The sequence below is a fragment of the Scylla paramamosain genome, chromosome 23, assembly GCF_035594125.1.
Source record: "Scylla paramamosain isolate STU-SP2022 chromosome 23, ASM3559412v1, whole genome shotgun sequence".
Lineage (NCBI taxonomy): Eukaryota > Metazoa > Arthropoda > Malacostraca > Decapoda > Portunidae > Scylla > Scylla paramamosain.
The window spans coordinates 15,637,321-15,656,633 of record NC_087173.1 but is presented as its reverse complement, the minus strand read 5'-3'; the positions used below and the strand labels follow the sequence as shown (position 1 = coordinate 15,656,633).

General features: G+C 39.8%; 1 protein-coding gene across 1 annotated transcript in view; it reads left to right on the top strand.

The window, feature by feature from the left end:
• The window catches only part of LOC135112269 (uncharacterized), a 98,630-nt gene that overhangs the window by 19,978 nt on the left and 59,339 nt on the right, over positions 1-19,313 (top strand). The window contains exon 2 of the mRNA XM_064026557.1: positions 2,778-2,862. Coding sequence (XP_063882627.1) covers positions 2,778-2,862 — 85 coding nt within the window. The remainder of the gene's footprint in view (positions 1-2,777; positions 2,863-19,313) is intronic.

The window sequence follows — 19,313 nt, the reverse complement described above, 5'->3', positions numbered from 1 at the left end:
TAGTACGAGTAGTTACATCATACGTTGTAGATGATTGTACCTGTTCAAAGTAATGTCAAGGCTGTATATTATGAAAAAAAAAAAAAAAGTAAAACAGACTGCAAACTAAAACCAAGGTACTTGCAGTGGAAAAGCAAACATGAATGTTTAAAAAAAAAAAAAAAGAAAAAAGAAAGAAAAATCAGTGAGGCATCAGTGAGAATGGAAACTTCTGCAGCCGTTACACTGTGGGGAAGATCATTGGCTAAAATTTTATGTAGTATTTGTTGGTAATGGAAAATCTGCAGCCTATACGGCAGTGTGGAAGATGGGGGAATGGTGAAGGACCATATGGAACATAGTACTCTGTGATAAAAGAAGAATATATCAACTATGTGTCAAAAAGATTTTGTAATTTTTTTTTTTTTAATGGAATGTCTTTTTATTATTATTATTATCATTATTATTATTATTATTATTTTTTTATTGGAAGGTAGAATAATAGAGATGTAAAGCTTATTAAGTAAAATTTTATTAAATGTATTGATATAAGACTAATTTTGTGACGAAACTTTGATGATCATTTTCTCATAGTTATCTTTTTTTTAGTGACTTTCAATACTTAAAAAGTAACTTTTTTTTCCAATTTTACATTTTTTAAGTTTGTTTTGATCAGCATGATGTACAGGATTCATCAGCATATATATATATATATATATATATATATATATATATATATATATATATATATATATATATATATATATATATATATATATATATATATATATATATATATATATATATATTTATATGTATTACTGAAAAGAAAGTTTAAATGGTTTGGATTTTGGTGTGAAGCTGTTTCATAATACTTTCAACACTAGGTTAAATTTTCATTAAATTTCAACCTTTCTTTTTATGTGATTAGCTGAATTCCAATACGGGAATTATTACTTGTGCAGACTAAGCTGATGTGGAAGCCACTCCCTTGCCTCCTTCTCATGATGTTCTTTCCACATTCTCATTCCTTTTACATTTAAAATATTTTGAATCGATTTATCAGTTATCCTTACCCTTAGCAGTTTAAGAAAAAAAAATATTCATGTGAAAACAATGATGGTATCAAAGTAGTGACTTTTCAGAGAAGTTGTGAAAGTAAATAAATAAATAATTTATACAAACACACAACTCGACATGCGCCGCTACACGGAGTGTATTGACATAAATAATGTTTGTTTCTATAAATTTTCTGAAAGATCAATATCTTGATATTATTATTTTCCTTTTGATATTTTTTTCTTTTTATAAACCAGCATATAGGAAGAATAATTACTTAAATGAAAATATTCAAAATACAATAAAGAGCAGTGGAAGAACATTCTGTGAGCTGCCACGGCGAGAGGAAGAGGAGGAGGCAGGGAGCAGTGGCGTCTTAATCAGTTTGGCTTGTAACGACTATAATTGTTATGTCATTTTAACTGTCCTTTCTTTTAGGCTTGAATTAAAGATCATTAAATACAGCGCATTGCGCTATTTCGCAGTTATTTGTGTGAAGTTTTAAACGAAAAAGATTGATTAGTGTGTCGTAGATCGAGATGTTGCATGGATTTGGTATTTTAAAGGCTACTGGAAACTCACAAACATTTTCAGATTTTAATGAATTGCTACTAATTATTATTTACATTTCTTACAAGTCAACGTTTCTCACTCGAATTTATCTTCAGTTCGTTCAAAGTTAGTTGGTGCCACTTTCAACATATTCATTAATTAACGTAATCATCGTGCACATCAGATTCATAAACACAGCTAATTTTCAGTCAGTGCAATTAATTTTTATTTAGAAAACACAACGATATCAGCATCACATCAATTACCATAAATATTTTGTAATTAAGTAAAATTTCGTACACCATACAAACCATTTATACCAAATATAAAACATGTAAATTCCTAATCCCCCATTTTAAAAGACAGTTGATTTCTACACTGCATTACACCTTCAAGTTCCACTTACTTAAAGTTATTCCGTACATCTAGACCTATCTCTGGTCAAGTCCTCTGAAACCTTTGCCTCTCTGTCTGTTACTGTCTAATTCATATATTTCACTCAGAAAATTATCTCTATTTCCATAACATTTAACATATTAACCATTCACGTTTCTTATTTACGTATATGATCCGGCCACAGGCGTAGTACTTGATACAGAAGGCCAGTCAGGGTATAGGGGCAGTTTGGAGGCGGAGCTGAAGTGGGTGTTCGTATGTTTATATAGGCTAACCTTTCCTTCTGCTGCCTTACACTTCCTGATCTGTTTTACTTTCCCTTTCTATCGCTTTCTTTGCCTTGTCCTCTACATTCTCGTTAACCGCCTTTTGTCCCAGGCTGCCCTCGCCCAAGTGGTTTATAGCCTTCTTCTTGTTTTTGCCCTGCGTGGGTCCTGCGTCTGTTTGTTGTTTTCCTCGGTTCCTCGATGTCAAGTGTTAATACCTTCTAGATGGAGTGACCACTTGTTTTCTCCTTACTTCATCCGTCTTCTCCATTTATTCTTTCTTTTTACTTATTCTATCTTCTCTTCTTTTATTTTTTTTCTTGTTTCTTGTTTCTTGTTAATACAGTAATATAATATATTATCATATTATTATATTAGTAATATAATCTATTATTGAAGGAAGAAATTATCCACCAGTGGTAATATAATCTATTATCACAAGTGTGTTGTTTAACTATGAAGGAATAAAATAATCCACCAGTGTTGAGTATATATCTATTAATTTTCTTATTTAATAATCAACAGGAAAGCTCTTGTGGACATGCATCCTGAAGATCTACCAACAAACTGGGCTTTACTACAATCTGTTGATTCCAATCCCAATTTGGAGGTAAGGAAACTACACAAGATCTTGTTCTCTTACATAATTATCAACATTATACTGTATATGTTGTTTTAGTGACCTGCTATATTCAATAGAACGACTAAGGTCGTTCAATTAAATTATTATTTAATTAAATTATTATTATTTAATTAAATTAAATGTAGCAACTTCTATATTCATTGTATATATTTATTCATTTATCTATTCATTCATTGTTATTATCATTATTATTATTATTTTTTTTAATCAGTAAAGGTTTTGCTTGGGTGATTTTAAAATGAGTACTACTCTTCTTTGTGTTTTGTGTTATGCTATCCAGCAACAAGACCATGTGGGCAGGCAGGAAATGTAGTGTGTGTGTGTGTGTGTGTGTGTGTGTGTGTGTGTGTGTGTGTGTGTGTGCAAGTATGGCAAAAAGTATATTGCTTCCTTCATATTTGCATATTTAGCATTGCTGCTTTTGTATACTTTTGGATGTCTCTCTTTTTTATTAAAAGTTTTAGAAATTTTAATTATAGTGTTAACAATGTTACAGGGATCTAAGAAAACAGCATTTTTTTTTAATACATAAGCAAGGTGAAGGGAGATTTATATTTAATTAACATTTTTCGCTTGGGGTTACTTGATTTCCAAAATTACACCACAACATAAAGATGGGTCTCAGCAAGCCTTAACACGGAGTAGAGTAATATGTACTAAAGTCCCACCACTCTAAAACCAAGGATTAGGTGGGGTCAACACAGGGACTCCCCTGCCTGCGGCGTGGCCATACTTCCTATCCTAAATTAGCGATGTGTAATTGCTGTGATATATGTAAAAGGAATCATAGGTAACTAAATGTATACTACCACTGCAATTTAAAGTAAATATTATAGTATATCAATAAAAAATAAGCTTAATATGCATAAAGTACTTATACAACTACAAAGAAACGTGGCATACTTATTTTACAGTGTTGCTGAAAAAAAAATATATATAGCATTGTTTTTCTAGACTTCCTCTGTAGTTCCAAGATGGGTAAGGAGTGAAACAATTATGTTTATAATATAAATGGAAGGAATATCAATAAAATATGTGCTATTTTCACATTAAAAATCAATCCACTTAGGCCTACACACCCAGGCCTCACGACTCACGAGTCACATGTCACCTGTGCGACTTGGGAGGGGTCAGGTGCTTCTGTTGTTCTCTTGCCATTGTGTGGAAATAGTCGAAATTTTAATATGTACTGTACAATGCAATTACAAACTATAACCAGCATATAACAAAATATAAATATGATATATATATATATATATATATATATATATATATATATATATATATATATATATATATATATATATATATATATATATATATATATATATATATATATATATATATATAGGCTTAAGTACCTTTTGTGGCCCACCTCTCTATCATGTATAGCACGAGAACAAGCTGTGTTTAACCAAGGTTTAGAAGGTTTAGGTCAAGAAAAAGTGAGGAATGTACGCCTCCATGCCAGACCCTATCATCTTTGCCATGTGCTCGGCACACTGAAGTAGTAGTCATTCCAAGGGAAATTAGCAGAATACCTCCTCAGGTCCCCACCAACTAGCAGAGGCAAAACACCAGAGGCACCTTCGCTTAGGGGATGCTGAGGAGGGATTGGAGCGACAGGACAAGATACAGATATGGGATTTTGATTGGAGGAACCCAACGGAGAAGAGAGGGTGACAGCATAAGCAGAAGGATTAGAGGTCAGGAAAAGATCAAGAATGTTTGGCGTATCTCCAAGTCGATCAGGAATACGAGTAGGGTGTTGCACCAATTGCTCTAGGTAGTGGAGGATAGCAAAGTTGAAGGCTAATTCACCAGGATGGTCAGTGAAGGGAGAGAAAAGTCAAAGCTGGTGGTGAACATTGAAGTCTCCAAGAATAGAGATCTCTGCAAAAGGGAAAAGAGTCAGAATGTGCTGCATTTTGGGAGTTAAGTAGTCAAAGAATTTCTTATAATCAGAGGAATTAGGTGAGAGGTATACAGCACAGATAAATTTAGTTTGAGAGTGATTCTATAGTCGTAGCCAGATGGTGGAAAACTCGGAAGATTCAAGAGCGTGGCCACGAGAGCAGGTTAAGTCGTTGCGCACATAAACGCAACATCCAGCTTTGGATTGAAAATGAGGATAGAGAAAGTAGGAGGGAACAGAAAAGGGGCTACTGTCAGTTGCCTCAGACACCTTAGTTTCAGTGAGGAAAAGAAGATGAGGTTTAGAAGAGGAGAGGTGGTGTTCTACAGATTGAAAATTAGATCTTAGACCGCGAATGTTGCAGCAGAAGTTAATGAAGAAAAAGTTGAGGGAGTGTCTGTAGAGCGGGGATTGGTACAGAAACTTCCAGACAGGTGCCGTGAGTTTATTTGCGGGCGCTGTTCACAGGCGCAGTTAGATTCCCCAGACACGGTCACAGCAAGTATACAACAGAGACCCAAACTCCAGGTGATGCTTAAATCACAATAAAGGAAAACCATTGCAGGCGTGAGTGTGTGGTGCTTTAGGTAGGCGTCCAGTCAGCCGAATGACCGAGACCGTGGCAGTACCCAACGAGGTGTAAACCGCATTACTGGAACCTACCTCGAACTTCTAATGGTGTATCTATGTACTCCTACAATACTCCCCCCTCAATAACGGAGTTCACCTAGTAATATAAATAGTGAGGGTGTTGATTGAAATACACTGTCCTCCCTAAACGAGTTGTACGAGGGAAGTTAGGTATGGTATGGCGAGAAAGATCAGACTGGAAATAAGCAGAAGGGGAAGGTGTAGAAGCAGAGATATCAGGCAAAGGAGATGAATTAGAGTCTAAGGTAGACGTAGTCAGGTCATCTCTATCATTAGATGGTGCTTGTCTGGTGATTGGTATATAAGCTGGCTTCAAATGGTCAATAGATACAGACGTGTCACCCTGAAGTAGTCTGAGGATGAAATATTTCGGGTCACGTTGTATTACTTCATAAGATCCCGAATAAGGAGCTTCTAAACTTTTGCGAACTCTGTCAATCCGCACCCAGACCTTTGAACATGAAAACAGAACGTTAGGAACATATGGTTTAGATGAGGAGTGACATTCACCTGATGAAAAGTTATAAAAATCAATGGCCTGAATTTCTTTAATCAAGCGGTGTATAGTATCTTTGTTGATATTGGCGAGTCTTTAGTGATAATTGCAGAAGGACACAACATATGAGTTCCTGTGACAGCAGTGAATGGCGAGTAACTGGTCATATTAGGTGTCAAGCGATATCCAAGTAAGACTATGGGCAAAGCATAAAACCAGTTCTCTTGTCTAGCACGTATCGCTGATTTTAGAGAGCGGTGATGGCGTTCAATGATACCGTTCGCTTGAGGATGATAAGCAGTTGTTCGCATGTGATGGAAGCCAATAATTGAGGAAAGCTCGGAAAACAACTCACTTTCAAATTGAGCACCTCTGTCTGTCACTACCTGTAGCGGTACTCCAAAACGAGAAATCCAACCAACCACGAATGCAATAGCGACGGAGCTCGCGGTGGTGTCTATTACAGGTATAGCTTCCGTCCATCTTGTCGCTCTGTCAATGCAAGTGAGAAGGTAATTGTATGGGAGAGGGTATGGGTAGTTAGGAAGAGTAGCAGGAGGCAATGGTCCAACAATATCTATATGAACAGTCTGGAAGCGATCAGTAGGAGTAGAAATAGGAGAAACTGGTGATTTTGTGTGTCAGTGTGTTTTAGCTTGTTGACATTTAAGACAATTCGTTACAAACTCCTTTATATCTTTGTCCATACAAGGCCAGAAATAACGTTGTTTAATTATTTTAGCAGTGGCTTTAATACCAGGATGAGATAGATCGTGTAAAGAATGAATGACATTTATCCTAAGAGAAGAAGGAACAAACGGTCTTGGTGCGTTGGTAGATATGTCGCACCATAGAGCAAAATTAGAGGGCAAGGTATAATTGGATAATCTCCTTGTACAAACCGACCTCGGTGTCACCTTCCTGGGAACGAGCTATGCCACACAAATCGAAAGAATCAACTGAAATTGCACATGATGGTCTTTATAAACAATCGGCAACAACATTGTTGTCCCCACGGATGTACACTACTGATGATACATATTCAGAGATTAAAGAAAGTTGCCGTTGTTGCCTATCAGACTTTGCAACTGACTTAGAATGAAAGGCAGAAACTAAAGGTTTATGGTCAAGGAACAAGGTGACCGAGTGGCCATCAATGAGTGTTTTAAAGTGAATGACAGCCAAATAAGAAGCTAAGAGTTCTCTGTCATAGGTGGAATAGGTTTTCTGAGTGTCAGAGAGCTTTTTGGAATAAAATCCTAGAGGCGTAGGCGTGTCATCTATAACCTGGTATAGAGCTGCGCCAACTGCGAAGCTCGAGCTGTCAGTCACAAGCTGGTAATCAGTTGCCTTCTGAGAGGGATAGGCGAGGGTAGGACAGGTGACTAGGGCTTGCTTCAAATTGTTGAAGGAGTCCCTTGCAACATCTGTCCATGAGAGAGATTTAGAAGATGGATTATGCCGTAAGAGTTCTGTCAATGAATAAGCAACATCGGCAAAATTAGGGATCATTGGTCTAAAGAAATTTAGCATCCCCATAAAATGGCGCAATACAGTTGAAGTTTGAGGTAAAGGAAACTGAAATTGCAGTGACGCGGTTTTGAGGTGGTCTAATTCCATGAGCACTGACATCATAGCCAAGGAAGGTGAGCGAGGACTTGAAAAATTCACATTTATCTATAGATAGTCTTAAGTTGTGTTTTGCTAAAGTAGAAAGAACAGTCTTAACATCAGCAATGTGTTCTTCAAGAGTTGTACTAGCTACTAAGATGTCATCCAAGTAGGTGAAAGTGTTCTTAACATTAACCAATATGGTATCAATGAAGCGCTGAAAAGTGGAACCTGCGCTATACAAAAATATACAAAAATTCAAACAGACCAAACGATGTGCATACTGCAGTCTTAGGTACATCATCTTTGGCCACAGGGATCTGTAAGTATGCACGCTGCAAATCGATCTTTGAAAATATGGTCTTACCCTTAAGTGACATGGTGAGACAGCGCAAATGTGGTATGGGATATTTATCATTCACAGTTACGTTAATGAGTCCGCGATAGTCACCACAAGGTCTGCAAGCACCGGGCTCCTTCTTAGGCACGAGGTGCAGAGGAGACGCCCAAGGAGCGTTAGAGCGCCGAATGATTCCGGCATTAAGCAAAAACTGAAATTCATCTTTAGCCGCTTTGAGCTTCTCACCTGTCAAAGGTCTTGCTTTGAAATGTATAGGAGGTGAGTCACCTGTATCAATACGATGGTGTATAGTTTCCACAGGAGGTGTGGTAGCTGACAACTGCAAAGGTGAAGTGAGAACCGGAAACTGAGAAAGTAGTTCAGCTTTTGAGTCTACCACATTATAATTAACCAAATATGAATAAATAGGAGAATAAGAAACTTCAAGAGGAATCTTACATTGGGTAGAGGAGTCTATTAGCGACTGGATTTTAGTCTACCATTAGTGAGTTAGCTGCAAGAAAATTGGTTCCCAAAATTGGATGTATAACGTCAGCAATGACGAAAGACCAAGGGAAAGAACGCCTAATACATCGTATCCCAAGGTCTACATCGACTTCACCATAACAACGTATGGGTTTACCTGAAGCATTAGTAAGAGTAACAGCAGTTGGCCTGAGGAATGGAGTAAGTTCTGATTCATTAGGAAGCAGCGAAAGTGATGAACCAGTATCTATCAAAAATTGGTAATTCTTGCAACCGATTGTGGCACTTACTCTAAGTGGCAGTCCGACGGTCGCAACTGATATTTCTACAGACTGCCCTACTAGTTTCCCGCCTGGTGGAATACGAGAATTAGGGCGAGATTCTGGTAAAATATTAGAAGCTGTAGAAGAAAGTATACACCATCGTTTACATGATTTTGCCCTGTTACCATAATACAGATGGTACCTGCACACCTGAGGACGCTGACCTTCATGAAAGGCGCGCACTCCAATGGGAACACAAGTTCTAGAAAATACATTATCCTGACAAGCTGAAGTGAAATTTGGGCCTCTATTACCATTATCTCTATTCCGGCTCGCAGGCCTGGACCCTTGTCCACCTTCCACCATGGAAACATTAGCGCTGTTGTTTACACTCGCATTACTTGAGCCATAGGCCAATAATGTCTCAGCTACACGAGCCAGTTCCTCTAGTGTAGAGCTCTCCTCATATGTCACTAGGAGAGGTCTGATGCTACTAGGTAATGCTTTCAAAAATTTTAACTTTATAAAGGAATGATCCACCCCTAGTTGAGCAGCTATTTTACGCAACTCTCTCAAATACGTGGAAGGTCTGTCACACATTATGTTATTTTGATTAACAAGAGAGTCAAAAAGTTCAGGTTTTGACCTGGTGAAAAGAGATATCAAAGATTGCTTTAATTCACCATAGTCTGAAGAATTGATGACTTCATCACAATTGATTGATTACTCTAAGTGGCAAATTTGATAATATATGGTGAAATTTAGTACTTGAAACAGTGATCTTGGCAAGAACAAACTGTGATTCAATTATTGTAAACCAGCGTGTTACTGAAGTCTCATCAAAGGGTGGTGGTTTGACGGCAACACCTGTGGTCACGGAAGAAACACTATCCTGCGACGCACTAGATGTAAGTAGCGAACCCTCGTCCTGGTTCGGCGTAGTTCCAAGGGCATAGATTCCAAACAGGACAAAAGTAAAATAATAGAGTACCTGGACGACCAGCATATAGTCACTGTGTAGTTATAGTCTGCCACCAATCACCACAGTCCGTAGGCCGTCCCTGCTCCACGATGATCACGTTACGTCTGGTCACTCCGGGGTCACCACTTGTAGAGCGGAGATCGGTACAGAAGCTTCCAGACAGGTGCCGTGAGTTTATTTGCGGGCGCTGTTCACAGGCCCAGTTAGATTCCCCAGACACGGTCACAGCAAGGTGCCGTGAGTTTATTTGCGGGCGCTGTTCACAGGCGCAGTTAAATTCCCCAGACACGGTCACAGCAAGTGTACAACAGAGTCCCAAACTGCAGGTGGTGCTTAAATCACAATAAAGGAAAACCATTGCAGGCGTGAGTGTGTGGTGTTTTAAGTAGGCGTCCTGTCAGCCGAATGACCGAGACCGTGGCAGTACCCAACGAGGTGTAAACCGCATTACTGGAACCTACCTCGAACTTCTAATGGTGTATCTATGTACTCCTACATGTCAAGACACTTAAGGTCGTTATCAGAAAAGCAATCCGACCGGGGGACATTTGCGGTCCACTCCCCAGATGGGAGCTCCTAGGCTAGTGTAGGAGTTACCATGATAATTTTGAATTTTTCGGTGAAGGGTGTGTGTGTGTGTGTGTGTGTGTTATTAGGTGCTTGTAGTTTTGTGTGGAGGAAGAGTTGTCTTTAGAGGGCAGGTTGTGACCGCCCCTTTGTGTTGTGAGACACAAAGAGAAACGTTCAGTGAGATCACAGCTGGTTTTAATGATAAGTTTACAGCATCCCCTGATCCACTGCTTTCGACCTCAGCAGGTACCTACTACCTTCTCTTGGAAATGTGTTTACGAATAGTTACATCGTGGTCTGATTGGGAAGATGGTTGAGAATGAGGCTGTGAGACTGACAAAGTAGATGTTGTAACATGAGAATCCCATGTAGATAATATCTAGTCGCTAGAAGAAGGAATAGTTCCAACTGCAGGAGAAGAAGTATCATAGGGAAGAACAGCAGGAATGTAAGTATCCACTTGAGCGATTTCATTGATAGCATGGAATAAGGTGATGTCATACTTGTATATGGTGTTGAAGCCTATGAGAAGATCAGCATTAAAAGATATATTTGATACATTGTAGAAATAATCACACGTGTCTGGTTGCTGCGGTGATAAAGACAGTGCTAAGAGTACTTGCCTATGGGGTAAGATAATTTTCCCAGGAGGTAATGCAGTGATGTGATTCTGAGAAGAGGAAGAGAGTCTCCTAAATACATCCATCTTGATAAGGTTAACAGCAGCACCCATGTCAAAGAAAGCTTTGTATGGTGCAGAGTGACACGCAACATCTGTGACATTGCCATTGAATAATTTTGCATATCTAATGTTAACTGAAGGAAGTGCTGAGTTAAGATGATGAGTGAAGCATACCTTGTGCTTTGTACGCTGTTTAGGTACATAAGAAGGTGATGATTTGAGAATTGATGATAATGTTATGATGGATTGGCCAGAGAAGGGCGCGAAAAGTTTCCCAACGATTTTCGTTGAGCAACCTGAGACTGTGAATAATAATGCCTGCAGTCTTGCAAGAAATGACCTACCCTTTTGTTGAAGGAACAGAATGCATCAGGGTTGAATGAGTGTCTTCTTGAGCTATTAAGAACAACCTTACACTGCGTGATAACATGACCAGGCAGTTTGCAACGGGTGCAGGTGACATTTCTTGATCTCGATTTCGATCAAGTATGCTGATATCTAAGCAAAGAGAATGTACGTTTTGTGTAACGTCCACGAGAAGGTGAAGAAGAACAAGAAGGTGGGTGATGAGGTGAGATGAAAGAATCAGGTGAAGAGGAATCAATTGCCTGAAGAGGCTCAGAGCTGGGAAGAGGACGCTTATTAGATATGACTTTGCAGACATCATATAATCTGGTTTTGTTGAATTCAATTTCACTTACTACCTGGAAATTGTGAACATCAAGGAAGATAGTAAACAAATGATAAGCTATGAGCCTTTTAACTCATCCTTTTGACAGTGAGTCATCAGTAAACCAATTTGAATCTTGGATTATTTTCTTATTATTTTTCTTATTATTTCTGAGGTGAGTGGTGAAGCTGAGAGATCAATTCCGAGCTCAGAGAGGAAGCTGTGTTTTCTGCCTTGTAAGGATTAATGTGTGAGTGGACGTGCTATGTGATAGATTTTGAGAGTTTGAGGAGAGAATGGGTGACTCCAAGCTTTGAATGACTCTGGAAATGATTTCTGAGGTGAGTGGTGAAGTCATCAAAGATAGTGAGAGAAGTGAATTTATCTGATTTCACCAACAGGCCAGCGAGACTTGACGGCTCGTGACAGACATGAGATTTAAAAAATGGATATTTTATCCTTATCAGGCGTGGCTGAACGTCTGGTACATTCCTCCTCAATCCTCTGAATAAACTGATAAACGGTTTTTATGCCAGCTCCAGATAAGTTTGGAATCTCATGTGATTTGAGGTGTCATGGTATTTTCAGCAGACATGTAACAGGTAGTGATGAAGATCATGCAAACTGTAACCGTGTTTTCATAAGAGACGTGAATCGCACAGAGAATCAGTGAAGAACATATACAGAAGTATGAAACACACAGAATAGCACAGAATATGATACACAGAATAGCACACAATATGATACACAGAATGCCACGGGGAGATGAGGTAGGAGCGACGGAGAGCACATGAAGGTGTGCTGACCCAGGATTGAAGTGTGGTGAGGGACAGGCAAGATCGGAGCACCATTTTCCACGTCGAGAGCGATAGGAGGGAGGGGATGCCACTAACTTACATAAGAACATAAGAACATAAGAAATAAGGGAAGCTGAAAGAAGCAACCAGGCTTACACGTGGCAGTCCCTGTATGAAACACACCTACCTATTTCCATCTGTTATCCCCATCCATTAACTTGTCTAATCTTCTCTTAAAGCTCTCTAGTGTCCTAGCACTAACTACATGATTACTGAGTCCGTTCCACTCATCTACCACTCTGTTTGAGAACCAAATAGAGTGGTAGATGAGTGGAACGGACTCAGTAATCATATATGATAACATAGACAACAATAAATAATAATGAGGGACTGAAGGGAATAATATATACACGGATTGACAGACAGACAGACAGACAGACAGGCAGGAAACAGATAGGGAGACAGACAGACAGACAGACAGATAGATAAATAGATAGATAGATAGATAGATAGATAGATAAATAGATAGATAGACACTACTTAATATCAGAAGAAAGAAGAGTGGAAAGGACGAGAATAATCAAAAGCAGATGAAACACTTAAATTTGGCGGTGATGAAGTGACAACATGATGACTGGGAACACTGTAGCTGGGAAAAGATGTGGAGAGAGATGACCTTGGCCAAGTCTGGGCAGTGAGAGGGCGGCGGCAGGGGAGTGGTGGCGACAGGCGCGGCGATCCAGTGTGTACCGCAGCTCGGGGAGATGACCAGATGAGGCGTGACCGCGAGTATTCGGATGGGAGAGGGTGGTGGGTGGGGGTGGCTCGGGGAAGGAGCCAAGGGACACCCGGACCTCCAGAAGAAGCAGGCCGGCGCACAGCAGGAACAGGCGTGATGACAGGTGTGGCGACAGGTAGATGAGGCAGGAGCGACGGAGAGCACGTGGGGGTGTGTTGACCCAGGACTGAAGCGTGGTGAGGGACAGACAAGATTGGACCACGACTTGCCATGTCGAGAGCGATACACCAACAATGTCGTCTGAGTGATAAATGATAACGCCTCGCAACTTACCTGCGATGGTGGTGTGATACTTGTGTCTCAGCGTGTACTAGATTTTTGAGAGAGAGTCGAGAGTTTGTGTATTCTTCAATCGCTCAACACCGCTGCACACTAATTGTATCGATTAACTCTGGAGGACCTGGTAGTAGCTGGATACCGCTGGCCACTACTATATCAGATAGATTTTGCTGCACCACTGTTTTGGAGAGACCACTGCTTGCTTGACTTACTGGATATTGCTGGAGATGATGGTGGCAGGATAAATGGTGGTGGCTGACTGCTTCTCCAATAAATATTGTTGGTAGCGTGGAGATCGTGGGTAGAGGTTTGGATTATGGTTGAATGTGTGAGTAAAGGAACACAAGATTTTGATAAGGTTTCCTCTTGATTTAATGATGGACGGACGTGACGATGCTTGATTCTCTCTCTGTGAAGACTGACTCTGTCACTGATCTGAACTCTCTGATGGATTGAACTGAACTTATGTGCTCTCTCTCTCTCTCTCTCTCTCTCTCTCTCTCTCTCTCTCTCTCTCTCTCTCTCTCTCTCTCTCTCTCTCTCTCTCTCTCTCTCTCTCTCTCTCTCTCTCTCCCTCCCTCCCTCCCTCCCTCCTCTCTCTCTCTCTCTCTCTCTCTCTCTCTCTCTCTCTCTCTCTCTCTCTCTCTCTCTCTCTCTCTCCCTCCCTCCCTCCCTCCCTTCTCTCTCTCTCTCTCTCTCTCTCTCTCTCTCTCTCTCTCTCTCTCTCTCTCTCTCTCTCTCTCTCTCTCTCTCTCTCTTTCTGTCTGGAACTGACTCGAACTACCTGTACAGGCTCTATTTATGTGAAAGAAATGGATCAGGATTCAGGATCTGAGATGAAGAAATGACCAATGAGCTGTCTCTAAATAGGGTGAAAGGACCAATGGTAGAGGATGTTATTTTCGCCAGTGGCCAGGAGGACGAGAAGAGAAAATGCAGGTGTTTTCTCTAAGAACTGGCAGGAATGTAGGGAAGGTGTGGTATTTCCTTGAGAGAGCGATAGGAAGGAAAACAGTTTAAAAATAGGTGAGGCTGGCCACGTGAAGACAGCGCATGTGAGATGAAATATATGAATGATGAATATATATATATATATATATATATATATATATATATATATATATATATATATATATATATATATATATATATATATATATATATATATATATATATATATATATATATATATATATATATATATATATATATATATATATATATATATAATCTCATGCACTTTATATTTCTGCCCGGAACCATGCCAAATCTGTTCTCCAAGTAGCCAAGAGCTCCTTCATTAACAGAAAATGTCAAAACCTTTCAAGATCTAACTCCCCTCGTGACTTCTGGCATCTAGCCAAAAATATCTCCAATAACTTTGCTTCTTCTTTCCCTCCTTTATTTCAACCAGATGGCACCACTGCTATTACATCTATTTCTAAAGCTGAACTCTTCGCTCAAACATTTGCTAAAAAAACTCTACCTTGGACGATTCTGGGCTTGTTCCTCCCTCTCCTCCACCCTCTGACTACTTCATGCCACCTATTAAAATTCTTCGCAATGATGTTTTCCATGCCCTCGCTGGCCTAAACCCTCGGAAGGCTTATGGACCTGATGGGGTCCCTCCTATTGTTCTTCGAAACTGTGCCTCCGTGCTTGCACCTTGCCTAGTCAAACTCTTTCAGCTCTGTCTGTCAACATCTACCTTTCCTTCTTGCTGGAAGTTTGCCTACATTCAACCTGTTCCTAAAAAGAGTGACCGTTCTAATCCCTCAAACTACCGTCCTATTGCTTTAATTTCTTGCCTATCTAAAGTTTTTGAATCCATCCTCAACAGGAAGATTCTTAAACATCTATCACTTCACAACCTTCTATCTGATCGCCAGTATGGGTTCCGTCAAGGCCGCTCTACTGGTGATCTTCTGGCTTTCCTTACCGAGTCTTGTTCATCCTCTTTTTTTTGGTGAAACTTTTGCTGCTGCATTGGACATATCGAAGGCTTTTGATAGAGTCTGGCATAAAGCTTTGATTTATAAACTGCCCTCCTACGGTTTCTATCCTTCTCTCTGTAACTTCATCTCAAGTTTCCTTTTTTGACCGTTCTATTGCTGCTGTGGTAGACGGTCACTGTTCTCCTAAATCTATTAACAGTGGTGTTCCTCAGGGTTCTGTCCTGTCACCCACTCTCTTCTTATTATTCATTAATGATCTTCTAAACCAAACTTCTTATCCTATCCACTCCTACACTGATGATACCACCCTGCACTTTTCCACGTCTTTTCATAGATGTCCAACCCTTCAGGAGGTAAACATTTCATGCAGGGAAGCCACAGAACGCTTGACTTCTGATCTTTCTATAATTTCTGATTGGGGCAGAGCAAACTTAGTATTGTTCAATGACTCAAAAACTCAATTCCTCCATCTATCAACTCGACACAACCTTCCAGACAACTATCCCCTCTTCTTCAATGACACTCAACTGTCCCCCTCTTCTACACTGAACATCCTCGGTCTGTCCTTTACTTATAATGGTAAACCCTAAACCAAACTTCTTGTCCTATCCACTCCTACACTGATGATACCACCCTGCACTTTTCCACGTATTTTCATAGACGTCCAACCCTTCAGGAGGTAAACATTTCATGCAGGGAAACCACAGAACGCTTGACTTCTGATCTTTCTATAATTTCTGATTGGGGCAGAGCAAACTTGGTATTGTTCAATGCCTCAAAAACTCAATTCCTCCATCTATCAACTCGACACAACCTTCCAGACAACTATCCCCTCTTCTTCAATGACACTCAACTGTCCTCCTCTTCTACACTGAACATCCTCGGTCTGTCCTTTACTTATAATCTGAACTGGAAATTTCACATCTCATCTCTAGCTAAAACAGCTTCTATGAAGTTAGGTGTTCTGAGACGTCTCCGCCAGTTTCTCTCACCGCCCCAGCTGCTAACTTTGTACAAGGGCCTTATCCGTCCATGTATGGAGTATGCTTCACATGTCTGTGGGGGTTCCACTCATACTGCTCTTCTAGACAGGGTGGAATCAAAAGCTTTTCGTCTCATCAACTCCTCTCCTCTAACTGACTGTCTTCAGCCTCTCTCTCACCGCCCCAATGTTGCATATCTAGCTGTCTTCTACCGCTATTTTCATGCTAACTGCTCATCTGATCTTGCTAACTGCATGCCTCCCCTCCTCCCGCGGCCTCGCTGCACAAGACTTTCTTCTTTCTATCATCCCTATACTGTCCACCTCTCTAACGCAAGAGTTAACCAGTATCCTTAATCATTCATCCCTTTCTCTGGTAAACTCTGGAACTCCCTACTTTTTTGACTATTGCTTTGACCCTTTTATGAGACTGGCATTTTAGTGGGCATATTCTTTTATTGGATTTTTGTTGCCCTTGGCCAGCGTCCTTCCTACATAAAAAAAAAAAAAAAATATATATATATATATATATATATATATATATATATATATATATATATATATATATATATATATATATATATATATATATATATAATTGTAATGACTGATGTGACTGATACAAAGAAATTGACATACAGACAGACAGACATGCAGACTGACAAACAGACAGACAGACATACAATTTTTTTTTTTTTTTTATGTAGGAAGGACACTGGCCAAGGGCAACAAAAATCCAATAAAAAAAAAAATGCCCACTGAAATGCCAGTCCCATAAAAGGGTGAAAGCAGTGGTCACAAATTGATGAATAAGTGTCTTGAAACCTCCCTCTTGAAGTCATAGGAAGGTGGAAATACAAAAGCAGGCAGGGAGTTCCAGAGTTTACCAGAGAAAGGGATGAATAATTGAGAATACTGGTTAACTTTTGCGTTAGAGAGGTGGACAGAATAGGGGTGAGAGAAAGAAGAAAGTCTTGTGCAGCGAGGCCGCGGGAGGAGGGGCGGCATACAGTTAGCAAGATCAGAAGAGCAGTTAGCATGAAAATAGCGGTAAAAGACAGCTAGATATGCAACATTGCTGCGGTGAGAGAGAGGCTGAAGACAGTCAGTTAGAGGAGAGGAGTCGATGAGACGAAAAGCTTTTGATTCCATCCTGTCTAGAAGAGCAGTATGAGGGGAACCCCCCAGACATGTGAAGCATACTCCATACATGGACGGATAAGGCCCTTGTACAGAGTTAGCAGCTGGGGGGGTGAGAAAAACTGGCGGAGACATCTCAGAACACCTAACTTCATTGAAGCTAGAGATGAGATGTGAAGTTTCCAGTTCACAGTCAGCTGACAGCCAGATATCAACTTTTCGATGGCTATGAGCCCCTGAGAGCATAATAACTTGAATCCTCTCCTCTCTGGTCAGTAATATGAGAAATTCTATGAGTCTAGACTTATGGGACAACCTGTATATATATATATATATATATATATATATATATATATATATATATATATATATATATATATATATATATATATATATATATATATATATATATATATATATATATATATATATATATATATATATATATATATATATATATATATATAGAGAGAGAGAGAGAGAGAGAGAGAGAGAGAGAGAGAGAGAGAGAGAGAGAGAGAGAGAGAGAGAGAGAGAGAGAGAGAGAGAGAGAGAGAGATACACACACATAACACGGGTCAGGTCAGGGGGCGACGAAACCTAATGTTGTCAGGCCATCATCCACCGACCAGAGTAGAGGAAACATGGCAACGCCGACTGAAGTGCCAGTCCCCGTAAAGAGTGGAAAGTGTTAATAAAAAATACAGGATATGTGTCTTGAAACATACCACTTGAAAGAGTTCAGGTCATAAGAAGGTGGAAGTACATGGTGGTACCTTCATAGGAAGGTGGCAGGGAGTTTCAGATTTTACTAGAGAAAGGGATGAATGATTGAGAATAATGGTTAACTCTTGCATTAGAGAGGTAGACAGAATAGGAATGAGAAAAAGAAGAAATTCTTTTGCAGCGAGGCCACGGGAGGAGGGGAAGGCATACAGTTAGCAAGATCAGAGTAGTTGTCACGAAAAGAGCAGTAGGAGATAGCAAGATAATCAACATTACAGCAATAAGAAAGAGGGTAAATTTAGAGGAGAGGAGTTGATAAAACAAAAAGATTTTGATTCCAGCCTGTGTAAAAATACCGGTATGAGTGGATATCACCCCCCATACATGTGAAGCATACTCAATACATGGATAAGGCCCCTGTACAGAGTTAGCAGCTGGGGGGTGAGAAAAACTGGTGGAGACGACTGAGAACGCCTAACTTATTAGAGGCTCTTTTAGCTAGAGATGAGAGATGAAGTTTCCAGTTTAGATTATAAGTAAAGGACAGACTGAGGATGTTCAATGTAGAAGAGGGGGACAGTTGAGTGTCATTGAAGAAGAGTGGATAATTGTCTGGAAGTTTGTGTCGTGTTGACAGATGGAGGAATTGAATTTTTGAAGTTTGCTCAGCCCCAATCAGAAATTTTAAAGAAATCAGAAGTCAGGCGTTCTGTGGCTTCCATGCGTGAACCGTTTACTTCCTGAAGGGTTGAACGTCGACAAAAAGACATGGAAAAGTGTAGGGTGGTATCATCAGCGTAAGCGTGGATAGGACAAGAAGCTTGGTTTAGAAGATCATTGATGAATAATAGAGAGAGAGTTGATGAGAAAACAGAACCCTGAGGAACACCACTGTCAATAAATTTAGAAGAATATTGACCGTCTACCACAGCAGCAATAGAACGATCATAAAGAAAACATTAGATGAAGTTACAGAGAGAAAGATATAAGCCGTAGGGTAATTTGGAAATTAACTGCCAGACTCTATCAAAAGCTTTTAATATGTCTAAGGCAACAGCAAAAGGCTCATCAAAA